General features: G+C 44.9%; 1 protein-coding gene across 12 annotated transcripts in view; it reads right to left on the bottom strand.

Annotated features, from left to right (window-relative positions):
• CPEB3 (cytoplasmic polyadenylation element binding protein 3) overlaps nt 1–19530 on the bottom strand; it is a 255613-nt gene that overhangs the window by 7224 nt on the left and 228859 nt on the right. For all 12 annotated transcript variants that reach the window (XM_068257805.1, XM_068257804.1, XM_068257811.1 and 9 more), the window contains 3 exons: nt 10045–10163; nt 7738–7852; nt 5725–5906 (listed from right to left, as the gene is read on the bottom strand). In XM_068257805.1, coding sequence (XP_068113906.1) covers nt 5725–5906; nt 7738–7852; nt 10045–10163 — 416 coding nt within the window. The remainder of the gene's footprint in view (nt 1–5724; nt 5907–7737; nt 7853–10044; nt 10164–19530) is intronic.

Raw genomic sequence — 19530 nt, 5'->3', positions numbered from 1 at the left:
TTGATTTAAATTCCAGGGTTGGAGCTGTCTTGATTGAGTGTCCCAAGGCATTCCAAAAGGTAGGGGCAGCATGACAGAAGGCTCTGGCTCCAAAAGTTTGTGAATTGCACTCTGGGAGTAGTTAACTACTTGCCGACTGCTCCACGCCAATTGGCGTAAGCAGTGCGGCAGCCCCAGGACCACTCCACGCCAACGGCTGTCTATGGGGCAAGCAGGAGATCACGCACAGACTGCGTGCGCATCTCCTGCTTGGAAGGCAGAGCTCCGCCTTCAGTCTCCCAGCGGCGATCGCCATCTAATTATGCTGTACAGCGCTGCGATCTGCAGCAGTGCTGTACTGGGGACAGCCGTGTGACATGGCTGTCACCACTGGAGATGCGGAAGTGATCCGCTCCCATAGGCTGAAGCCTATGACAGTCGATCACACTGATTGGCTGGCGGGGGGAGGGAGGGTAGTAAAAATAATAATAAAAAAGCAATTAGCTTTTTATTTAAGAATAATAGAAATAAATATTTATAAAAAAACAACAACATGGGGAAGCGATCAGACCCCACCAACAGAAAGCTCTGTTGGTGGGGAGAACAGGGGGGGGGGGATTTTAATTGGGTGCGGAGTTGTACAGCCCTGCAGCTTGGCCTTAAAGCTGCAGTGGCCAATTTCAAGAAAAAGGGCCTGATCTTTAGGGGGAGTTAATACTGCGGTCCTCAAGTGGTTAGAGAGGAACTGTCGCGAAAATTTTAAAAATTTTACCACTTTAGGACCGCAGTGTTAAACCCCCCTAAAGACCAGGCCTTATTGTTAATTGGCTACTGCAGCTTTAAAGAGACACTGAAGCGAAAAAAAAATGATGATATGATTTGTATGTGTAGTACAGCTAAGAAAAACAACATTAAGATCAGATACATCAGTCTAATTGTTTCCAGTACAGGAAGAGTTGAGAAACTCCAGTTGTTATCTCTATGCAAACAAGCCATTAACTCTCCGACTAACTTAGTGGTGGAGAGGGCTGTTATCTGACTTTTATTATCTCAACTGTAATTGAACTGTTTACTTTTCCTCTGCTAGAGGAGAGTTCATTGAATGCTGAGTGTTGTGTAATCTGCACATATTTAAGGATGATGCAATGTTAGAAAAAACACTATATACCTGAAAATAAAAATATGAGAATATTTTCTTTGCTGCTAATCTTCTAGTAATTATTCATAGTACACAACCAATTCATTATATCATATTTTTTTTCGCTTCAGTGTCTCTTTAAGGCCTCACTGCAGGGCCACACAACACAGCACACAAGTGACTCCCCCCCCCCCCTTTTCTCCCCACCAACAGTGCTGTTAGTGGGGTCTGATCACCCCCTGTGTTTATTTTTTAATAAATATTTATGTTGGAGTTTTTAAAAAAAATTTTTTACTATACATTTTTTTTCTAAATCCCCTTCCTCCCCCCCCCAGTCAGCCAATCCTGGCGATCGGCTGTCATAGGCTTCTGCCTATGAGAGCCGATCGCTCTTGTCCCCCAGGGTGACCGCAGCGCTGTACTAACTGTAAAGACGGCGGAGACTGCCCCGAGCAGGAGATGCGCACGCAGCCTGTGCGCGATTCTCCAGCAAAATGCAGCCCCAGGACTTGACACCAATTGGTGTTAGGCGGTCCTGGGGCTGCCGCCGAGATCACGCCCATGGGCGTGGAGCGGTCTTCAGGTAGTTAAAAACACATACAAATAAGAAGTACATTTCTCTCAGAATAAAATGAGCTATAAATTACTATTCTCCAATGTTGCTGTCACTTACAGTAGGTAGTAGAAATCTGACATTGCCGACAGGTTTTGGGCTAGTCCATCTCTTCATGGGGGATTCTCAGCATGGTCTTTATAAAGACATTCTCTAAAAATGATTAATAAAAAGATGCTGGACAGCCTTCCTGCTCACTGTACACTTTTTTGGCAGTTGGACGGAGCAACTGCCATTCACTAAGTGCTTTTAAAAATAAAGAAAACTCTGAGAACCCCCCATGAGAAGATGGGCTAGTCCAAAACCTGTCGGTAATGTCAGATTTCTACTACTTACCGTAAGTGACAGCAACATAGGAGAAAAGTAACTTATGGCTCATTTTGCTCTGGAGGAAATGTATGTATTTTTTTTTTTTTGTACATTTTTTTTTCACTATCAAAGTTTATTAGCATAAAACAATATAAAGATCAGGTACAATATATCAATATGAACACTGAAGTACGGTGATAATTGTTTACATTCAAGAAGTATAAAAGCTGGTTATAAAGGCAATGTACAAACCTATCCAATAAAATAAAACTTCAGTTATATATGACTGTATACTTGGCAGACTAATCTTGTCTAGGTGTATAATCACCTGTTTGGTAAATTATGTTATCCACCAGGGACACCATATATATAGATCTTATGAACCTGAGTTTTCCCATGTGCCAAAAAAAAAGATAGTAAGAAGAGAAAAGGAAAATAGGTAAAGAGTAAGTCTAATTCAAGAAGTCAAATTCTTATACTCATCAGAGCACTGAAACACATTCCAAACAGAGCAAGTAATAGTGTATTGTTCTGATCGATCCTGCGACATGAGAATCATTCTTTCCATTGTTTCGGTTGCATCAACTCTCTGCATCCAAGCCTTCACTGAAGGTGGATTGAGGGATTTCCAATTTAGGGGTATCAAGGCTTTAGCTGCATTTAGGGGGTGGATAGTCAGGGATTTTTTGTACAATTTTGTACCTGTGTGTGTGTCGTGTAGGAGAATGACACCTGGGGTAAAATCCAACTCGGAACATGTAATCTTTTCTATAAGTTTGTGTATTGATTTCCAATATGTGTCGAGAGAGGGACAAGAACAGAAGATGTGCAAGATACCACAATTAGCTGCTCCACATCTCCAACAATTATCTGGAACCAGGGGGAAGATCTTATGTAAGATTTTTGGAGTTCTATACCATCTGGTGAGTATTTTATATCCTAATTCTTGCGTGGAGGCATTCAAGGACCCCTTGTGGTTTAATATAAGAATTTTCTCCCATTGGTCTTCACTTAGAGCCCAAATCTTTTTCCCAACTTTCTTGGGATTTCAATTTAGTGAGACAAGAGGATAACAATAACATCTGATATATCTGGGAAAGAAGGTGACTATTTGGAGCCTTATTTACTACCAGATTCTCAAAAAGTGTTAAAGGTTTTGACCAATCAAATTTTGTGTTGAGAGAGTTTAGATAAGAGCGTATGTGGAAGTACTGCCAATTGGAAAGGCGGATTCTGTCATTAAGAGTAGAAATGTCGGACATAGTTTTAACTTGCCCACCCGAGATAAAATCTAGTACTCTGGGGCGTTTTGTCTTCTGGCCAAGATTGTAAAAAGGGGATATCCTCCGCAGATAGGAAGCCTGGGTTGGCTGATAACGGTGTAAGTTTACCCGGGAACGATGCTAGTCCCATTGCTGGAAGATATCTCCTCATACTTTTAATTGTAGCCAATATAAGAGGGTTTCCCAGTGCCTTCTTTTTTTTGGCTTGTGGCGTCTGACCAGCTAAGAGCTTAAGCAGGGCATTGGGCTGTTTCTTGTTCAATAGAGACCCACTTCTTGGGGGAAGGGACATTAGACCATTCTATTACCCTAGAGAATTGAGACGCTAGGTGGTATTTGAGGAGGTCCGGTAGGCCCATCCCTCCAGCCTCTTTTGGTAGGGATAAGATGGAACGTTTAATACGTGGTGGTTTATGGTCCCATATCAATTTGTTAATCTGAGATTGCAGGGAACGTAAGAAGGAGGCTGGTAAGTCAATAGGTAAGCATTGGCTAATGTATAGGAATCTAGGCAACAGATTAATTTTGACAGAAGCCATCCTACAAAACCATGATAGATTGGATTTCTATCCCCATCTAAGTAGATCTCCTTACAAAATTTGCCTCAAATAGACCTTTTAAGTTTGGTGTAATGTCAATTCCCAAATACCAAAGCGGGCCCTTGGTCCAAAGGAACGCAAACCGTGCACGACAATCATGAACCATGGTATCATCAAGGGAGATGTTCAGAGCATTGGATTTGTGAAAGTTAATCTTAAGATTTGATCGTGTCCCAAACTCTTCAAATTTCCGAGTTAAATTAGGGAGGGAAATATGTGGGTCTTGAAGAAAGAACAGTAGATCATCTGCAAATGCAGCAAGCAACCACATGATATTCTCTGCTGATCCACAGTCCATGGGTATTTTCATCCGCTCTGGTGGCGTTCAGGAACGGTTCCAAGGTAAGTATGTAAAACAGTGGGGAGAGGGGACACCCCTGCCTTGTGAAATTTGTGATTTGAAACGGGGACGATAGTACCCCATTTGCCCTCACCCTGGCCGAGGGGTTAGAATAGAGGAGTCACACCCATTTCTCCATTGCTGCTCCAACATTGAGGCGTGACAGGGTGGCATGGATAAAATCCCACGCCACCCTGTCAAAGTCCTTCTCGGCATCTGTGGATAACAGGAAGGCCTTTGTAGCTGTTTTCTTGGCATGTGCTATTAGATTTACAGTCCTCATAACATTGTCCTTGGCCTCTCTACCTGGTACAAACCCAGTTTGATCCAAATCGACTAGATCGGGTATATATGGCATCAATCTGTTTGCCAAAATCTTAGCAAGAAGTTTGGCATCCAAGTTTAAAAGGAATATGGGCCTAGAATTGGAACATTTTTGCGAATCTTTGCCCTGTTTTAGGATCACAGCTATGTGGGCTTCTAAGAACTGCTTCTCTGGAGAAGTATCTGGAGTAATTGAGTTGAAAGCCGATATAAATGCGGGAGAAATGTATTTATTTGTATGTGTGTTAAAGAGGAACGGTCATGAAAATCTTACAATGTAAGTTATGCGATCCTGCTGATCTGTGGTTGTGGGAGGTGTGATGCAGTTGCAAGAAATCCTTCAGGTCTACGGGGATAGAGATGGTAAATGAGATGGCCATCTTCCCGGCTGGTGTGAAAATTGTACAGTTTTCCGAACTGGGCTGCTAAGATGCACTTCCTTCTGAATTTGGATGCGCATGCTTCCATGCTGCATAGGATTTGCATTAAACCTGCATGCAAGCCAGAATTATCAGCATCTCATTGGTCATTTCTACTGATGATGTATTTTTGTATGAGGTGATCACAAAGGACGCTCTAGTGATACGTAGGTGAGCGTAAATTCTGGTTGTACAAGCCGCCACTTAAGTACATTAAAGAGGAACTCCAGTGAAAATAATGTAATAAAAAAGTGCTTAATTTTTACACTAATTATGTATAAATCATTTAGTCAGCGTTTGCTCATTGTAAATTCTTTCCTCTCCCCGATTTACATTCAGACAGTACATGGAGACATTTTTACTGCTGGCAGGTGATGTAGCTGCTGCTTGCTTTTTTTGGCAGTTGGAAACAGCTGTAAACAGCTATTTCCCACAATGCAACAAGGTTCACAGACAGGAAACTGCCAAGAGTACGTACTCAGAATTTATTTGTGGGAGGGGTTTCACCACAATATCAGTCATACAGCACCCCCTGATGGTCTATTTGTGAAAAGGAATAGATTTCTCATGTAAATGGTGGTATCCGCTACTGATTGGGATAAAGTTCAATTATTGGTCGGAGTTTCTCTTTAACCTCTCACCATCAGATATTACTGAATGGCTACCACTATTATCTGGTCACTGCAGGTTTGTGAATGACACCCTCCCCCCTTTCCTTACCCGCTTGTCAATGTCGTTGTGTTGCAGCTGGACGAAGCGAGCGCTGATTGCAGCAATGTAGCTCTGTTGGTTGGAGAATGCCACTCGACCAGCCCCTTTTGGGTACTTCAGTTCCGGATCCGTATCGATGCCGGCATAGCAGACGCCCCCATAGAGCCGATCCATGATCATCGCCAATTCAACTGAAAGAACAAGAAAGTGAGAATTATTATAGAACATTTTTTTATTGCAAAGGTGTAAAAAAAACTTGAATATGGTATCGGATAGTGGGCAGCAGTATCAGAATAAAGTGGGCAGAAAAGCTAATACTTCAACAGCGTCCTGTCAGTGCAGATCATTTAGTTTTATTATTATACACCGCCGACATCTTCTGCAGCGCTGTAGAGTATATGGTCTTGACACTAAAGCTGGCTATACACTAGGCCGATTCCCAGCCGATCGACAGCAGATTCGATCACTGGGATCGAATCTGCTGTCACATCGTAAACGCTACACGCTAAATTTCGATCTATTTCATCCCGAAATAGATCGAACCAGTCGATCGCTCCGTGCGGGAAATTACCGTCGATCGCCTGCGGGTAGGGAGCGCGTCGCTAGCGGCGTTCGAGTGCCCGACGACCGACGCAATACAGCTGCAATACATTACCTGCTCCGCCGGCGCGACTCCCCAGGTCTCTGCTGTCTTCTCCGCTCTGGTCTGGTCTCCGGGTCCAGCATGCTGCACTTCTTCCTGTCCTGGCAGGAAGTTTTAACAGTAGAGGGCGCTCTACTGTTTAAACTTCCCCCAGACAGGAAGAAGTGAAGCATGCTGGACCCGGAGACCAGACCAGAGTGGAGGAGATGACACCGGAGACCTGGGGAGTCGCGCCGGCGGAACAGGTAATGTATGGGGGGGGGGGGGATGAGGCGCGGCAGCACCACCACCACCACAGATTGTGAACGGTTTCAGGCTGAAATCAATTCACAATCTGTTTGCAGTAAAGGTAGCCATACGATCCCTCTCTGATCAGATTCGATCAGAGAGGGATCTATCTGTATGGCTACCTTAACTGTCCCTCAGAGGGGCTCACAATCTACTCCCTACCATAGTCATTTGTCTTGGTATGTATCGTGTAGTGCATGTATCGTAGTCTAGGGACAATTTACTTATCTGTATGTTTTTGGAATATGGGAGGAAACCGGAGTGCCCTGAGAAAACCTGGGCTGTGGAGTTGATACAAAAATCATCCGACACCAACTCCTCAGTTTATGAAACTACCGACTCCAGGTACCCATAATTGCTCCGACTTCTCGACTCAGACTCCTTAGTCTAATTTTTACAAAGGCTATGTATTTGGTTCAAAAATCATCCTACATATGGAGAACATACAAACTCAATGCATGATAGTGCCTGGGATTTGAACCGGGGACCCAGCACTACAAGGTGAGAGTGCTAACCACTACACCACCGTGTTGCCCTTTAGATATTCGTTCGGATATGCTAGAGGTGGGGTCTGGCCAAACTGCATCACAGCAAGAAGATCTGGTCTCTCTACTCAGTCTGAGCACTGATAAGAACCATGGATAATCCACTCATACGGTACATCTTGGCTTTGGGGCCACCTCCAAGCAGGCAAAACAGAGTGTAGGTAAGAAATAATATGTAATATAAGATTGGTCACAGTACTGTAAAGGCAAATATACGGATTTCCTTTCATGGACTGAGGTAGAGATTAAAAACAAATGCATGCATCTCAAAATTACCAAGGCCTTACCCAGATTATTGGTTTTTTTTTCATGTGCCACACCAGAAAAAGGAGGCTATGGAGAACTTTAGATAGTCACTGAGTGCGAACACCAATGAATATATCAAACTTCATCATAACATAGGCTAGTTTCCTTTGGTGAGTATCTACTGTAGATGTTACAGATTATACCATTATCGCTTAGGAATCACAAGGGGTATTTAAGAACCTCAAAGAACAGAAGTTCCATTTCATCGAACATATCTTGATCAAGGTGGACTATACTTACCAGCCCGTAATGGTCGCGGAACTCCCCCGACAAATATTGTTTTCCTTGGATCTAAAGGTTGAGAGCCGTCCATCACAAAGTCACTGTCACTGAGGTTCCAGGGTCGGATCTGGACCTGCGAGGACACAACATCATAAACACAAAGCTACAGCATGCTGCAGTAATGCAACTCCAACAGGAATGAGAAAGAACAGATGCTGCCAACTTTTATTCTAATTCTTTATTCTAATTCTTACAACCTTTCTACTATTTTCAGGTGGGAGAGCCTTCAGCACCTCCCGTGGTACATCAGGATAACAGGCTGGGCTTCTAATTGCAACAGGAACCTCAATGTTGGGATCAAATTAAAGGAAATTACTAAAAAGGTTCTGGTGTTGCATAGTCCCGAGGCTGTATCATTTTTACTTTGATTCAGTAGCCGATTGCAGTATTGAAGCACAAACAAACAGGGCTGTGGAGTCGGGACAAACATTTTCGACTCCAACTCCTCAGTTTATGAAACCATGACTCCAACTCCGGGTACCCACAAAATGGCTCAGACTCCTCAACTCCTTAGCCTAATACTTAACAGGGCTGTGGATTTTGTACAAAAATCATCCGACTCCTCAGTTTATGAAATCACCGACTCCAACTCCGGGTGCCCAAAATTGCCCCGACTCCACAGCCCAGCAATCAAAGCACAGCAAGGTATCCTTATGAAAGGCTGATCTCAATGTAGGAATAGACCAAAGAATCAATCAGAAAACAAAAGCATCTTTCCATGGTCGAATAGAGTATGGTCAGCTTTAGTTATTGCATACCTACATCGTTAGTTTGGATTTGATGGACTTTATTTTTCAACCAATCAGAATAAAATAAAAAACAAATAAGTCAACATTAGGTACATTTCTGTCCTGCACCCTCACATATCTCAAACAACCCCCCCTTTCAAAAAAAGAACCCTTTACAAGGCTTAGGTCAGTTAATTTTTAAGGGTAAACAATTCCTTCCCAACTCCAGGAGGCAGGTGGATAAAATCCCTGGATCGTCACTACTGGGAATTGCCTAGTAATTCTAGTCATGGATGTCCTTCATGCAAGGAAAGCATCCAAGCCCCCTTCAAATGCAGATATAGACTGTCACAATGGTTTTCTGTGATTATTCTTATATCACACATTTTAACAACTCTTAAAGAGACTCTGAAGCGAGAATAAATCTCGCTTCAGAGCTCAAAGTTGGCAGGGGCACGTGTGCCCCTGCTAAACTGCCTCTATCGCGCCGCACAAAGGGGGTCCCTTCACCCTCAAACCCACCCCAGCACGACTTGGTCGTGCATTTGGTCGCTCCTGGAGGCAGGGCTAACGGCTGCAGCCCTGCCTCCAGGCGCGTCTGTCAGCGGCGCATCGCCGCCTCTCCCCCGCCCCTCTCAGTGAAGGAAGACTGAGAGGGGCGGGGAGAGGCGGAGATACGCGCTGACAGACGCGCGTGGGGCAGGGCTGCGGCGGTTAGCCCTGCCCCAATGCGGAAGCGCTCCCCCGCATTACGGAGGGGATTTGAGGGGACAGGGACCCCCGTTAAGACGCGGGATAGAGAAGTTGTAGCAGGGGCACAAATGCCCCTGCTATTTAGGAGGTCTGAAGCGAGATTTATTCTCGCTTCAGACTCGCTTTAAGCTGGCCATACACTTACAGATTTTCACTCACTGTTCAAAATGATCGATTCCTTTCCGAAAACAATCGATTCAAAATGAATCGATTCCTACCATACAATGCACTTCAATTTCCAATAGATTCCAGTGGGGAATCCATGGAATTATCGATCAAACTGCAGAGTTGTACTGTTCGATGCAGTGCAGAGCTATAGGCCATCGATCTGCCAATGCTTTTGCACTGCCATTGATGGCATTTGATTTTCCATTTTCCATCGTGTCTGATTAATTCATTCAAACGATTTTTGTTTAAAATGGATCAAACATCGATCGATCTGACATTTTGGGAAACAGATTACCAGCAGATGGATCTGTAAGGAATCAAATAAAATCGATGAGTGTATGGCCACCTTTACTGTTAAGAGCCCCTTCTTAAAAAGATGGCAAAACCTTTTTTCCTCCATACGCAGATCATGTCCCCTTGTCCGTTGTACAACCCTAGAGACAAAAAGCTCACCTGACAAGCTTTTGTATTGCCCTCTGATGTACTTATACAGGATAAACAGGTCACCCCTTAGCCATATTTTTTCCAAGCTAAATAACCTCAGGTTGTCCAACCTTTTTTGGCAAGTGAACAATTAGCATCTTTTTTTGAGCAATGAATAACAGCAGAGCCTCACAGGTTTGTCCTTGATGGTGGGGCTGGAGACACACAGGTAGAGCTTGCCGTCTTCTTCCAAGCAGGCATCAATCAGCGCTTGTACGGAACTTTCCTCTTGAAAGAGCAGGAAGGCATAACCTTTACAGACAGAGAACACAGCCACGTCAGGCAAGCTCGTCATAATCACACTGAGCTATAAATAGAGCAATCCAATTTTCCTGCAAATAGACCGTAGCACAGATACCGTGACATGCATGGAAAATGCGTAATGCCACGCAACATATACCCTAATGCATGGGCCTCGTAAGGGAACATAGGATTAATGCAAGGACACAGCTAATGCATTACCTTGTAAAAATCTGCTGTGTAGACAGGAGGGGGGAGGTGTTCCTTGCCTCAAGGCCTATTCTAGTTCTTGTCCACAAAAATGAGGTAAAAGCTGTAGGGCTGCTGCTGAATTTCATCTGTGGGACGTGGTAGTGCAGCTATTCAGACAAAATGACCCTGGCTATCAGAGATAATGAATGAGATGCCAATAATCGCTGCATTATTTGCATCTGATTTACCATCGCTACTACCACTGCAACACAACAAACTGTCTCAAAGAATATCTGTCACCAACTTAAGTGCAACAATCAAAAGGATAATGCTATGGCATTGACCATAAGCCTTTATAGCATTTATATAGTGCCAACATCTTCCGTAGCTTTGTACATATATACTCGACTAGAAGTCTAGAAATGTAAGTCTGATTCACTAAATAAAAGAATAGGGGTCGACTTATACACGAGTCACGGGAAACACTGAGTAATAAGTGTAACTACTAGTGACATTCCCATTTACAGCAATTTACACTTGATAAAGGAAATGCCAAGAAAACACAGGTCTGAAAGTCCTGGCCACAACTATTAACAAGGAAAAGGGCTGGGGGAAAATACAAGTTGACCTCATGTGTAAGTCCACTACAACATTTGACGACCTTATGCTGGAATTTTTTATTGACTCAAGTATAAGTCTAACCAGCAAAGTTAATGGCTGCACTTGGGAACCAGGAGGGGTTAATGACTGCATTGCATACAGTATTGCAGCCATTAACCCCTCCTGTCCCATAAGTGCAGCCAATAACTCCTCCAGGCCCCCTCCAAGTGACGCAATTATCCCCCCCCCCTTTCTGCAGCCCAGTTTTCAAGTATATACGGTACTATTTTGCCATGTCACTTAACGGTCCCTCAGTGGGGCTCACAATCTAATCCCTACCAAAGTCATAGGTCTATGTGTGTATCATGTAGTGTATGTATCAGTGTCTAGGGCCAATTTAGGAGGAAGCCAATTGTACGCTTTTGGGATGTGGGAGGAAACCGTAGTACCCGGAGGAAACCCACACAGACACGGAAAGAACATACAAACCCTCCGAAAATAATGCCCTGGCATGGATTCAAACCAGGGACCCAACGCTGCAAGGCAAGAGTGCTAACTACTAAATCACTGAGCATGCCAAGCACGTAGGCATGCTAAAAGCCGAAGCTGCCATTTTGGACAGTCAGGTTGCCAATCTTGACAACAACACAGTGGTTTGCCTGGGTGCTGGTCCACCTGTTCTGCCTTTGGTTGGTAAGGCACAGTGGAGGTATAAAGCCTAGCAAACCCCTTCATTTACTGACCAATTTTACCACCTCTATGTAGTACAGTTAGGTCCATAAATATTTGGACAGAGGACTTTTTTTCAAATTTTTTTTAATCCAGCATCGGGGGCAGGGGTGTTTAACAGATTTTGAATCCTATAAGTAGATTGGGTAGGTAAACTCTCATACTGCATAGTGATGGCAAGAGTGGTCAGTGGTTGGCCAATCAAAATTGACGGTGTGTGCAAAGCTCTAAGCCACCAATGTGCTTACCATCAACACACTATGCTGTATGCATATAGGACCATGGTTCATGTACTTTAAAAAGCCTGGGCTAGTTTTCACATGTAGAGCCAACTTACACAGACATTTTTGAGAGGAAAAGCACATAAAAGCACGCCAAGTGTTATTGTTTTCGCTGACGTTTATCACTTTAAACATTATTTTGTGATTCCTTTGAGTGGCTGGTTACTGGCTGGTTACCCATGGCCAGTGCATGGATGGGCACCTACGTCTGTCCAATGAAAATTGGGGTGGAGTTGATGAGTAAAGGATGTCGAACGGCAACTGTTGCTCACAGCAGGAACTACAATAGTGGTCGGTCAAGTAGTAATAATAGCATCTGGAGCAGACGGGACACAGAGGAATGTTCCCTGCCTCGTGACATGCCTCTGTGACCCCCAAAGGCCGCCCAGCCCAGCCCAGACCCCCCCCCCCCCCACCAAAATTGGCGACGCAGAGGCTAATGGGAGGAAGGGGATTCCCTGCAAACTTTCCAGAGCTGCCATTGGACAGCTCTCTCTGGAATTCTCTCTCCTTCCAGAGCTGTGACCCAGAAGTCACGAAAGTGAAAGTGGGCCTTTGCAGGCCTCAGGAGCGGCGGAAATCAGCGTGGATGGCGGCTACCTGATCTGCCCAGCCCCCTGGATCAGGTAGCCTAGGGTTTTTTTTTTTTTCCATTAAATGAGCCCACCTCAGGCTCTCTAACCTACCTGGGGCTTCTACTGGGCCCCCGCAAATATACTGCGCCCACGCCGAGACAAAACAATCCTCTGTTCCCCCGCCGCGGCTTTCTTCCAGTTTTTGCATGTTTGTCGCATACACGTCCTCGCTCCAGCTGACGTTACCAGGAGCTTCCTGCGCAGGAGGCTCCTTTAAAGGGATACTGTAGGGGGGTCGGGGGAAAATGAGTTGAACTTACCCAGGGCTTGTAATGGTGCCCCACAGGCATCCTGTGCCCGCGCAGCCGCTCACCGATGCTCCGGCCCCGCCTCCGGTTCACTTCTGTAATTTCTGACTTTAAAGTCTGAAAACCACTGCGCCTGCATTGCCGTGTCCTCGATCCTGCTGATGTCACCAGGAGCATACTGCGCAGGCCCAGACCATACTGGGCTTGTGCTATACACTCCTGGGGACATCAGCGGGAACGAGGACACGGCAACGCAGGCGCAAGGGTTTTCTGACTTTAAAGTCGGAAATTCCAGAAGTGAGCCAGAGGCGGGGCCGGAGCATCGGTGAGTGGCTGCGCGGGCACAGGATGTCTGCGGGGGACCATTACAAGCCACGGGTAAGTTCAACTCATTTTCCCCCGACCCCCTACAGTATTCCTTTAAATGTGTTTTTTTTCCGCTTCAGGTTTGCATTAACAGCTCTGGATGTAGTTGTAAAATTGGCTTATAAAAGAGAAATTGAAAGCAGCATTTGAAGTACAGTGTATGTGTATTGAGATGGTGGGGGCTGCACACAGGCAAATCGCTCCATGTCTGCAACTGATGTTCAGTTTTAAGTAAAGTTTGTGCTGGAGCTAATTAGTAATAGAGATAGGCATATAACTAAGCTTTACAGATAAAAAGCCACCATTTATCCAGCGAGTCACCTTGAATTTCAGTCATAAAAGTAAAGCCAAGGCTCCTATTGCACGGCCTGTGTCTCATTTAATGCCTGAAGGCCTGATTGCTTAATGAGTCCAAGAACCACATTAAAAAGTCATTTGGGGATCCCAAACTGCCTGGTGTCTCACTGGCAGCAGAGGGGCTAGCCGTGAGGGCATTGGACGGGCTCAAACATGGGTGTAGGAAGGTTGTTATCAGACACCAAAATAAAATGCAAAATGAGAAGACGTATAGGCGAGGGGTGGCCATAAGCCCTGAAAGACCATGACCATTTCTGGTCACCAGACCGGTGAGTCGCCAACTGAAGGAGATGAGCTACTGTGTTAGCAAAAAACCTTAACTATCTGAATATTCCAAGAGGGCTGATGTACCCATTGTAAACTAAGCTGAACCCCTTGTCAGTCTGCTTTGATAAGAGTCTCGTAATATAAAGGTTATCAATCGGCTATTTGTAGCATAGTAGAGAGTACGTTTCCCCACAACACTTCTCAGGAATAGGTCTCTGTTGTAACAATTTGTTGCTTGGGATACATTGTGTGATTTGATGTAATGACGTTATTGCTTTTGGGTGAGCACCAAAACAATTTGCTGCTAATAAAATTAGAAAAAACACCTGCTGCTCCAACTATACACGGATCTGCCAAAACATGAAAGAAAACCTGTACTGAGAAAAACCTCCCCTGGGGTGAAGGCAGCCTCCGGATCCTATTGAGGCTTCCCCCGTCCTCCTCGGTCCCGCGCGGCAGAGATAAAGCTCCCGAACAGCGGGATGTAAATAAATATTTACCTTTCCGGCTCCAGTGCAGGCGCAGTATCAGCTCTCCGCCCCGGAGATAGGCGGAAATAGCCTATCACCGTTGGGTCTGCTCTACTGCGCAGGCGCAAGTCTCCTGCACTGAGAATTAAAAGTCAAAATAAGCATACACAAGTCATACATACCTTCCATGTAGTCTACTCCTCAGTGTCTTTCTCCTGTCCCGCGTCCTGTTTGTTCACTGGGATCAAGGGAATTTTTCGTCCTCCAGCTTTCTGGTCAGCACACAGTTAAACTGTAACATCGCCCACTTGAGCCATAGGGAAACATGGACATTACCTGGTACATCAGTTTTCCTCTCAGCTATAACTGACAGCAACTGATATTTTACTGACAGCAACTGATATATTTCAGATCTGACAAAATGTTGTCAGAACTGGAAGGGATTATTGTCAGAAGAAAATGGGGAGCTTCTGAGAGGAACTGATGGCAAGGTAACTATGTAATGTTCATCTGAAGTTACCTCGTGTGTTTATTTTAAATATTTTTACTCAGTACGGGTTCTCTTTAAGCCCAGAATGGTTTAAATTTTGCATGAGTGTAATTTTTTTTTTTTTTTTATCATTGTCAATCAAATTTGTATCTATTGCGTAAAGACGACCCCCACCAGTCTGCCTTCAATGTGTGTCACCATACAACAAATCGGCTTTATAATTATTATTTCAAGATAAAACATTTTCACTGAACATTTGGTAAAAGAACAGAAAAGTATTACATGACTAAGCAACCCGTTTTCATAGAAAGAAAATCTCTATCAGAATTCGGCACTCTCTACTTCATGTTCTCATTGAGATGGAAGAGGCATTGCTTGGCATTTTCAGATAAAGCCAGCTGAGACAGCAGAGTCCATCGGGAACACTACAAGCTCTGCCTGCTGCTTCTGACTACTAAATCTTCCAGAAACTGACACGAGAGCTGGGACAGAAAAAAATGCTGAAAAGCTTAGTGCTGGCATTGACAGAAAGAGGAGAGAACTCCAGGCACATTGCTGTCTGCTGCGGATTGGCTTGTGTTGCCAGTGACTAGTCAGAGTGACCATGCTGGCCCTTCTGTCCACTGCTGACAGCACCCAAATTGCACCTGTGAGCATCAGAAATGGACCATGCAGCAATGGGAGGCGGTGGCCTAATCCATGTGTTCTTTGGCCTTCAAATCTCCCATATCTCAGTCAAGTGAGCTCCTGTGGGATGTGCTGGGTAAACGACTCCATTGAAACCTCATTTAAAGGATACCACAACTGAACATGTGTGGTTAAAATGAGTGCAGCACTGTATAGGTTGTAATACGCACATACCGACTGTTCCTCCCGCCGCCGTTCACACTCTATACACTCCGGTGTGCGGCGACTTGCTTGACCTCTGCCCCGGACATACTGCGCCCTGTGTGCGCAGTATGTCCTTCCCCCTTCATTTCTGGCCGTCGCACAGTGCGAGGCTCAGAAGCTGCTGTCCCCTCTGCTCTGCGTGTGCGCTCCATTACACCGAGCGTCACATAATTAGCATATGGCGCCCAGGCCGACTGCAGGACTAACAAGCACGTATATTTGACCTGATGAAGCGGCTGCGACCGTAAAACGCGTTGTCGATGTGCACAAATAAATTCTGAATTTCCTTTTATACGGTTTGATTACTACTAACAAGGTAGGCTATCTCTATAAATATAGAACTGTGATATTAGTGTTCACATACAACCCAGGGACCTTACCAGAAGGTCCACCTGATCAGACACGGGCGCCTCCAACTACCTTTAAGCTCATGCTACATCCTCCCAGAGGATCTACAGATACCGGGAACACCCTGTCATATCTGAATTTTTCGGGAGCGACGACCGTACCGGACGGTAAAAGGCCGAGTGAGGGCGGTACTCCCCCACATGCCGAGACGAGTGGTTGCCTACAGCAACCCACACTTGTGAGTATTACTCTTACTCTACTACTAACCTGACATTAGTCCAACGGTAATACACCAGATCGGGCTCCCGATCTCCCTGTGTTTTTTTCGTTTCAAGTCTTATGTTCAGTTGTGGTATCCTTTAAAGAGAGATTCACTGCCATAAAATCAAATTCCTATTACCCACTGCTCTGTTTATTATGTGGTCTACATCCTCACGCTGCAGTGCAAGCATTCCAATATAGAATTATAAATGTCTGCTGTAATTAATCATTTCTGTCAGCCTGGCTCTTCTCTTATACATTGCCGGGGAGAGGGAAGCGTATCATCTTCCCTTCTTCCCCTCCCACATTCCTGCTCTTTGCTGATTGGCTGAGGGCAGTTCAGTGTGACACAAGGCTGAGAAGGGAAATAGAAGATAAATCACCTCACCCCTCTGCAGAAGCTGCTGAAACCCGATCTGTTCTGCTCGCGAGTTTACAAAGTAAACTAGATATGACGGTGAAGTTCTGCATACACCATTTGAGGCAGAGGAGAAAAAAAATAAAGGAGGAAATGACATCCGGATTGGCTTCAATCAGAGGCAGTACAGATGGAAAATGCCTGGAGATTATATATATATATATATATATATATATATATATATATATATATATATATATATATATATATATATAGTAAGTAGCAAGGTTTTTACCTACTTATTAATGTATGTTATACCTGGGATAGTATGGCTGTAACAGCTTCTAAAAATTACAGGATTTAAAGTCTAACTGGCCTGTCTCAGTACTTCGGATAACAAGGAATAAAGTCTGTTATGGCCCCTGCAGTGTGCTATAGGGCCCGTTGCTATTAGGGCCAAACGCAGACCGAATCTGCAGTTACCCCACAAGCGAGTCGGGAGGAAAGCACTGCTTATACCTGCAATGGTTTGCCATTCAAATCACACTGCAAAGCGATTTATGGATGGCATGCTTTAATAAAAAATAAATAAGATACTCCCCTATGGAGAGGGAAGGCTCTGGGTCATATAGAGCCATCCCGTTCCTCCTACGTTCCCCAAGTTTCAGTGCTGCCTCCCCCGGCAGCAGTCTCCGATCCATGGGTTGGAGAGTGGAGACTGCTCTCTTCCAGTGCGGGAGCCCAAGTGCTAACCAAGCCTCCCGTGGCGGCAGATTTGAACGGGGGTAGCAGTGATGGAACGAGGGGATCGGGAGAGGAATGAGAAGGCTCTATAGCAGAGCTTCCCAACCCTGTCCTCAAGGCCCACCAACAGTGCATGTTGTGCAGGAAACCACAAACATTCACAGGTGAGGCAATTACTGTCTCAGCAGAGCTGATTAACTACCTCTGTGGATTTCCACAAAACATGCACTGTTGGTGGGCCTTAAGGACAGGGTTGGGGAACACTGTGAGAACCCAGAGCCTTATGCTGAATACACACGGTGCATTTCCGCACTCGATTTCCCGCTCAATTCCCGTCGATTCGTTTATTTCCAACATGTCCGGTTTTCATTGCGATGGATCGTTAGGTCGATTTGGCATACTTTACATGCGAATCGATCTAACGATCCATCTAAATGAAAATCGGACATGTTGGAAATAAACGAATCGACGGGAATCGAGCGGGAAATTGAGTGCGGGAACGCACCGTGTGTATTCAGCATTAGGCTCGTACCCGTTTTTTTCAAAATCACTTCAGGTTTGCTTTAAAGAGGAACTCCAGTGAAAATAATGTAATAAAAAAAAAGTGCTTCATTGTTACAATAATTATGTATAAATGATTTAGTCAGTATTTGCCCATTGTAACATCTTTCCTCTCCCTGATTTACAGTCTGACATTTATCGCATGGTGACATTTTTACAGCTGGCAGGTGATGTCACTGAAGTAGCTGCTGCTTACTTCTTTCGACAGTTGGAGACAGCTGTAAACAGCTGTTATTTCCCACAATGCAACAAGGCTCCCACACTGATGTCAGAACCATGGTCCTGACATCCCACTGTGGGAGGGGTTTCACCACAATATCAGCCATACAGCGCCCCCTGATGATCAGTTTGTGAAAAGGAATAGATCTCTCATTGGAAGGGGGTTACCAACTACTGATTGGGATGAAGTTCAATTCTTGGTTACGGTTTCTCTTTAAGCACAACAGAGCCCACAAACCGCCTAAGAAGTCAGACTTCACCACGGTAAGTCCTGCCGGCGATTTGTGCTGGTTGGTTGAGACTTCTGGTTAGTGGAGTTCTGGATAACCAAGACTACTGTATTGGTTTCTGTTTTTATATACAGGAGTACACATCTAATGTATGTTTTTTGTTACTGGCTTTATGCAAGGAAAAAAAATTGAGGTTCTTTAAAAATCAGATGAATAGATCAATGCTGATTGACTCAGATGCACGTGAAATTGTTGGAAGGCTAGACCGCCTCCTGTAGCCAGAATCCAGCATGAGAGTCCCTGGTCTGGTTCTGTACGCACCCAGCCAATATGAACATATGGGGTGTGATAGGAAATGTAAAAGGCATTTTGTGCACTTTAGTGTGCATTTAGCAGTGAGCAGTGGCATAGCAATAGGGGGTGCATAGGTAGCAACCGCAACGGGGGCCCTGCTTCAACCACTTTATTAGCTCTGTATTGGTGCTAAACTGGTACTGATCACCTCTATTATGTGCTTTAAATTCATTGTAGCCATTAACAGACTGCTCTCCTCCACCGCCTACACCTCTCCGACACTGTGGTTGTCCTTGGCAAGCTTTGGTGCTCTATATCAATTGTTATGTATAGAGAGCTTCAGAGGCCCAATGTAAAACTCACAAATGTGGCCCAGAGCTCCTAAGCTACTGGCAGTGAGACTGCTAGCAACAATGGATAGGGGGTAATTATGAATTCTCATTGGCAGGCCCGGTCCGCCCATGATGCCAAGTGAGGAGACTTCCTCAAGCGGCACAAGTCTGGGGGCAGCAACAGGAAGAAACAGAAAGTGAAGAGAGGTGCCTGGCCAACCTATATTGGGGGCAAGTATACCTGGCTAGCTACCTATCCTGGGGCTAACCGCAGCTAACGTGCATTGCAAATTGTCGGACGCGGGGGGGGGGGGGGGGGGGGGGGTCGGATTAGCCTTAAAAGTTTGTCCCAGGCAGCAAAAAGTCTAGAACTGGCTCACCAAAGAGTTAATGTGTCACAGAATTGTATGTATTTGCCTTGTACTGTATAGTCCACATAGTAAGTAACTTATTTGCTTTGGAGTTTATAACTACAAGTGATTCCGTTGTTTGGTTTGGACCGGAGA

Source organism: Hyperolius riggenbachi, chromosome 10, assembly GCF_040937935.1.
Source record: "Hyperolius riggenbachi isolate aHypRig1 chromosome 10, aHypRig1.pri, whole genome shotgun sequence".
Classification (NCBI taxonomy): domain Eukaryota; kingdom Metazoa; phylum Chordata; class Amphibia; order Anura; family Hyperoliidae; genus Hyperolius; species Hyperolius riggenbachi.
Note: the sequence above shows the minus strand (reverse complement) of the source record. Positions and strands in the feature narration are given on the sequence as shown.